This window comes from Corticium candelabrum, chromosome 19, assembly GCF_963422355.1.
Source record: "Corticium candelabrum chromosome 19, ooCorCand1.1, whole genome shotgun sequence".
NCBI classification, from domain to species: Eukaryota; Metazoa; Porifera; class Homoscleromorpha; order Homosclerophorida; family Plakinidae; genus Corticium; species Corticium candelabrum.
In genome coordinates this window covers 4,369,798-4,376,393 of record NC_085103.1, presented here as the reverse complement: position 1 = coordinate 4,376,393, position 6,596 = coordinate 4,369,798, and the positions used below count along the sequence as shown (strand labels likewise).

Genomic DNA, 6,596 nt, shown 5'->3' with positions numbered 1-6,596 from the left:
CTTACATCACTACATGAAGGTAGAGAACACAGTAAGTTCAAGTCATTTTCGCACAATGTTTTTAAAGGTTTGAAAATTGAGAAACTGTATGCGTGGCTTGACAAGCACAAGACATTGATTGCACGTGGTGGTGGGGACTACTTGTACTAGCGCTGTAGCTGTCAGTTCGGTGTGCGGCAGTGGAGCTATAGTAAATAAACATTTTATTCTGTCCCGATTCTGACTGTATATTAAAACAATAAAAAAGGTTGTAGTGAAATTCAACAGAGCCCAGCTCATGCAAGTTGTACAACACAGACAGCACTCGATCCTTTCTCAAATGAAAAAAGGAAACAGAACACGCACGAGAACGTCACCTTTCACTCCAAATGGAGACAGGAAGCCATTCACGTGCAGTCTCAGTGAGTCCGGCCAAGCAGCGACGAAAAAGACGCCATCTTGACAGCAACATGCGTGTCAGCCCATTAGTCGAAAACAGTACAGTGACTAGTCGAAGACAGTGCAGTGACCTCAAAGGTTTCTCGATCAAGACGAAGACGACATGCAGGTGCAGCTCACACGCTAACGAAATAAGATATCACACCGTAAAAGCATTTGACTATCAGTTACAAATTGCATTAGCAGAGAGCCAATAGCGATGTCCATTGCAATCAGCAGTAATCGTGGATGCACGTGCATGCACAAACACTAACTAAACGTGTACGATCCTGATTGGAGGATAGAGAGTCGGCGGTTTCCTTTGAGTGGCGAATGTCTCCAGCCGGTCTTTCTCCTCCACGGGGGGAGCGAGATGAGCGGCTGGACGGAGATGAGCGGCTGGACACTCGAGCCTAATACGTATGTGACGTCGAACAAGAACACAAGAACGGGTTGATTGCACGACTGCATATATGCACACGTGCAAACGCGTCAGACTAATATGTAAACGTGTATGCGTTTTACCAAAACAATTCTTTGCATCAACATGCGGAACGGAGAGGGGGTAACAAAACGACCCAGAAAGTATGATTTGTTATTTATACCGACAGCAAACTAGGAGTCGTGCTATACTTTGATTAGATAACAAAAATGTTAGAAAGGTTTACAGAATTGCTAAAAGACTGCAGGCTGGAGTAGTACAAGATAATAATACAAGATCAAGTTAATTGTTTGTTGTAGCGCTTGAGTGGTTTACTGTCTTCAAACGACTTGGAAAGCTCCGAAAAATGCTGTCTGCCCGTATTGATAGAAGTCGAGGTAGCAGATATATGCGGCAACCACTGACAATCTGTCACCTTTCTCCATAACAACTAAAAACCCCGTGTACTGACTTTCATCACCACCACTGGGATTGGCTTGATAGATTAGACTACGAGCAAGATACTTATCGTTCAACTTTACGTTAAACCCACAGGAATGCTGTCCTGATCGAGAGTCGAACCAAAACTGTGAGTAAACATAGTAAATGCCAGCATGAGGTACCGTGATAAATCCACCATAGTATTTCATTCCTCCACTGAGAAAGCCAGGTTGTGATGTACTCGTTGACCAGTAAGTTATGAGTGTACCTTTAAAAGAAAAGGCATTAATTGAAATGTAAACTGGGTTTAGCACAATGTGATGAAGGAAAGTAATATTGAAATAATTACCACTTGACAATGTTCCGGGAGTAGTGCCACTTCCGTAAAGATGAGCAGCTACAGGCTCATTTCTTTTTGAATACTGTTGCAACGAAATTCTCAGTTCTTTTGACGTTTGTTAACACAGTGAACGTAAATGTGGACTTACGTTTTGCAGCAACGTTTGTAAGGTTGAATTCAGCTTCGCCATCTACACGACAGACAAGAAATAAGTTAATGCAATGTGTGTAGATGTAATAGCTAGTCGGTTATTAATTAATTAATTAATTAATTAAATCCTACCTCTTGCTGCAGTGATGCAACTGGTGCAAAGTATGTTTGCAGAGTGCTTTCACTCATCTAATTTCAAATGTGTTAACGTCCGATTTACTAACAATTAATTAATTAATTAATTAACCTCTGGACCGGGCACGCCCTGTGGCCCTTGCTCTCCTTTGTATCCGGGCAATCCTCTCTCTCCCTTTAATATACCATCAATCAATAACAACATTCTAATTTTGAACAGGTTGTAGATTCTGTACTTTGTGACCTCTTTGTCCTGGTAAACCGATAGCGCCTGCATGGCCGGGCGGACCCTAATAAAACGTTAGAGTGTCAATTTGTTTCAATAACTAGGAAATGTTACTGTTTTGTGAGATGTTACCGGAGTGCCATCAGCTCCTTCGATGCCTCTGGGCCCGGTACTGCCAACGTCGCCCTAAATGTTTTAACAAATCAGGTCATCATTGCTGATATCCATAATTAGACTATTGGGCTTGCTTTTTATGACAAATTAATACATAGCCATGTTATTCGTTGTAGTAAATGTACCTTCATTCCTTTTTCACCTTTACTTCCAGGTGGACCTCTTATACCATTCTCTCCCTTGGTGCAAAATATGAATTCAATACAATGGACACCGGTACCGTTGTAGCAACTCTGAGTTTATGAATGATTGCTGCACAAACCTGTATGCCTGTCTTTCCAGGTGGGCCTTGTGCTCCAGTAATCCCTTGCTTTCCAGGCGGACCAGTGACACCAGAAGGTCCCTTTCATTTCATTACATACAACAAAGCAAAGCTAGTCAGTTTACTAGGTTTTACCTCAAGTTATTGCATTGCATCAGTTCTTACTTGTTTTCCTCGTGAGCCAACAATTCCTGGTGGGCCATTTTCTCCCTTTAAAATTGTTGACATTAAAAATGTTTGCTGTTAACAATTTGTTTGGTAACATTTACTTTGGAACCTTTAAGTCCAGCTCTACCTTCACTGCCTGGCTCACCTTTGTATCCCTTCAGTACAAAACATTTTGTTACAGATACTTAGTTGAATACATCAATGCAACAAACGTGTAGAGAGACCGAGTGTTCTGGAATAGAGCTTTTTCCAGAAATTTTAGTTGTGTAATTATTAATTAAATTGTAACCTACTGTCTTTCTACTTCTGCTCGAATTAATTGCTTAGTCTACAATACCTGCATACACACACACACACACACACACACACACACACACACACACACACACACACACACACACACACACACACACACACACACACACACACATATATATATGCAGGTTAGTTAGTAGATATATCAGACTTGATGTTGGTATGACGTCATCACATGCACGAGTACAGACGCAGTGGTGACAGAATTCTTTGTTATATTATAGTTCTAGACAGTTTTTGAAAATATGGCCGTGTCTGTGTAATAAGAGATCGCTCTTAATTGTCAATTTGCAACAAGTTAGAATAGACAATTTATACGCTAGACCAGATGTGTGTCACGATGACAAGATTCGATTTAGTTACCTAAACAAATTTAAGCCAATATACAGTAGGGTTTGAGTCTACTACAGTCTATACTTTAGCATAGAATAATCACTAACGTATACGTACAGATGTTGCCGCTCAGTGATTGGCGAGCAAAGCGATCTTCTCTTGTCATGAAAGTAGCGATATGTTTATTGCCGAGCGTAGCGAGGCTTGTAATCCGGGTCGCACGACAGAAAGGAGCTCTCGGTATACATACACACACACACACACACACACACACACACACACACACACACACACACACACACACACACACACACACACACACACACACACACACACACACACACACAACCTCAACTTAATCCTCTCCACAACCACGTTTCACTATAAGACCTACTTCAAAAAATCGTTTCCGTGTCCGACTACAGATCAGTATAGGAACGATTCGTGCAAGTGACCAAACGGCGAAGAAATAGCCTCATAAAGTTTCGTCGCCCAATCCTTTTGTATTATAGCTTGGGATTGTGTGTACACTTGAAAACCAAGAAACACCTTCAGGAGTTGAATGCCACCTACTGTCAACTATTTACACGTTCCGTGCTACAATATGATCAATCCTTTACTACACTGTGCTGCATCTAACACTGTTGACAGTCAATGTTTGCCGATATCAATTTCTATGTCAGTAAATATGCCATACCACTGTCGATTGTTACAACGTTACTGAGAGCAAATTTATACTGTACATTTCAATAATTATCTTGATCATGATCGCGAAACGACAACTATATGCCTATACCAGGCCTATATGCGTAATCTCAACTACTAGGAAGTTTGCATGTTTACTTCCATGACAGCTAGGGTTTCAACAAATAAGTATTGTCTAGCTAGGGCACGGCGTTTTAGTAGACGGTCAGAAAACTCAGTTGGACGTGTTACACACCAACACGAGGAGCCTACGGATACTGTACAACTAGTACTTTAATATATATATATATATATATATATATATATATATATATATATATATATATATATATATATACGTGCGTACTAAATGAAGAATGTGGCAAGAGTCTATTATTGTACTCAGAACTGGTGTGTCAGAACAGCAAGCCTAGAGGTAGCGTGGGAGTGGAGTAGATCACGCGCAGCATGGCTTCATTAATTAATGAGTTTAGTCGAAAGTCTTTTGTGCGAGATCGCTCGAGAGGAAATCCCTAGACAGTGGAAGATGTCGAGCATATGGCATCAAGCAGCAACATCGATTATGTGTAGCGCGCTCTAGCTTACTAACAATCTAAACTTGTGGTGTACCGGGTACATTCGCGTTGCCGGTTCCTTCCCTTTTTGTTGCATGTACAAGACACTCCGTTTGACGCACCAACGTGCATGCATGCAGCTGCCCTTGAGTGATGTCTTGCACTCACAGGTAGGTATCCATGCCATCAGATCTGTCCATTACTTATCAATAATATTCACACTTACTTTCACTCCAGGTTTCCCAGAATGGCCGGGAGGACCCTAGAATAAAATCAATAGCACTACTGAAATCCTAGAATACGATGCAGTGATTATACCATTTCTCCTTTCTCAGGTTGCGGGCATGCCGTGCTACCGACGTTGGCTGTGCTCGAGGAGATGAAGAGCAACAAACAGGTAGCCATCATCATCGACACGTAAGCTGCAGCTAGAGACATGGCTTAGTCCGAATCTGTCGCACTGTGAGCGTCTGTCTTGGTCTGGTACTGAATGGCAACTGACGGTTGTAAGACGAATGACCTTCTAAATGTGTAACTGTGCTTGACGTCACTGTGTTGAATTTGTTCATATATGGTAAACATAGACTCGACCGTGTAAATTCCTTTAAGTCTGTTGACGTCATTAGTTTAGCAAATGTGTCCAAATATGGTGTTTTAAAGTGCATGTTTGAAATTGGAGCGGTGTGTGGTATGGTTATGATTATGGCGTGGGAGACGAAGGTATTGGAGTCTCCGATCCAATCTCGGTCTTTTACCAATTACGGTCACTCGTTGTCTGCCTGCCAACTACGTAGCTGCGACCTGACCCAGCTGCTACGCTATGATCGTTACACCCTTTTTGGATAAAGCCAACTTATGGCGTGTAATCAGTGTCAAAATTACGCCAGTAGTACCTTTTGCTTACTGAGGTCGGTCGTAGACCCAATGAGGTCGGTCGTGCATTCGATGAGGTCGGTCCTAAATTTGATGAGGTCGATGGTACTTAAATGTCTTCATGTCTGGAGTTGGATTCAAACTAATAACTTTTTAAAACAATGTTAACTATTTAACTTTCTCAAAGATTGTCACAATGAGTAGACGTCTACATGAGCAGTATTACTACGTACTATATACATGCACACTTGCAAAATGGTTGTGAGAATCAGAGATAGATGGCCATTTATGCATGTTGTCTGTCTGGTATTAGAAAGGAATAGGATCAATTGCCTTCAGATTTAAATATGGTTTAGTCAAACCATACAGTTTATGATATATATATATATATATATATATATATATATATATATATGCAGTAGTTTGCACACCCAATTGATGGTCAGAAAATAATTTTATATACCTGAATAGCTATGACATTATTTAGAGCTAAAACTACATAATATCAAGCCAGTGATAGTGGTAGATGTATAGGGATGAGTATGAAATGTATTGTAATGTTACAAGTAGAATATAAGACTAAGCACTTTGTAAGACAATACAATGTCATGCTCTCATAAGTGCACGCAGTACAGTAGAAAGACTTAGAAAGTTGGATAAATATACTTACTCTTTTGAAACATATATGGTATTTGCCTAATTCCCAGCGTTCTAAGGTAGATAATTGACTCTACCCTCTTCTAACACCAAACAGACAACATGGATATATGGCCACATCTCTCTGATTCCCACAACCATATTGCAAGTGTGCATGTTTAGTAGTAATACTGCACATGTAAACGTCTACTCGTTGTGCCAATTTTTGAAAATCTTTTATAGTTAATATTGCTTAAAAAGATATTTGGATCCAACTCCAGACATGAAGACATAAATGTACGACCGACCTCGTTGAATGTATGAGCAACGATGAATGTAAGACCGACCTCATTGAATATAGCCCCGACATCATTGAATGTACGACCGACCTCAGAAAGCAAAAGGTACCGGCGTAATTTCGACACTGATTACACGCCATAAACTAT

General features: G+C 40.6%; 1 protein-coding gene across 1 annotated transcript; it reads right to left on the bottom strand.

Moving 5' to 3' along the window:
* Window positions 1-1,112: 1,112 nt before the first annotated feature.
* Window positions 1,113-5,079, bottom strand: LOC134194620 (pulmonary surfactant-associated protein D-like). Its single transcript, XM_062663561.1, has 13 exons — window positions 4,960-5,079; window positions 4,868-4,903; window positions 2,836-2,889; window positions 2,732-2,776; window positions 2,567-2,647; window positions 2,430-2,483; window positions 2,263-2,316; window positions 2,141-2,194; window positions 2,017-2,079; window positions 1,902-1,958; window positions 1,768-1,809; window positions 1,629-1,701; window positions 1,113-1,547 (listed from the first exon to the last, which is right to left on the bottom strand). The coding sequence occupies exons 1-13, from the start codon at window positions 5,077-5,079 to the stop codon at window positions 1,180-1,182; spliced, it is 1,101 nt and encodes a 366-aa protein (XP_062519545.1). The 3' UTR covers window positions 1,113-1,179.
* Window positions 5,080-6,596: the final 1,517 nt, after the last annotated feature.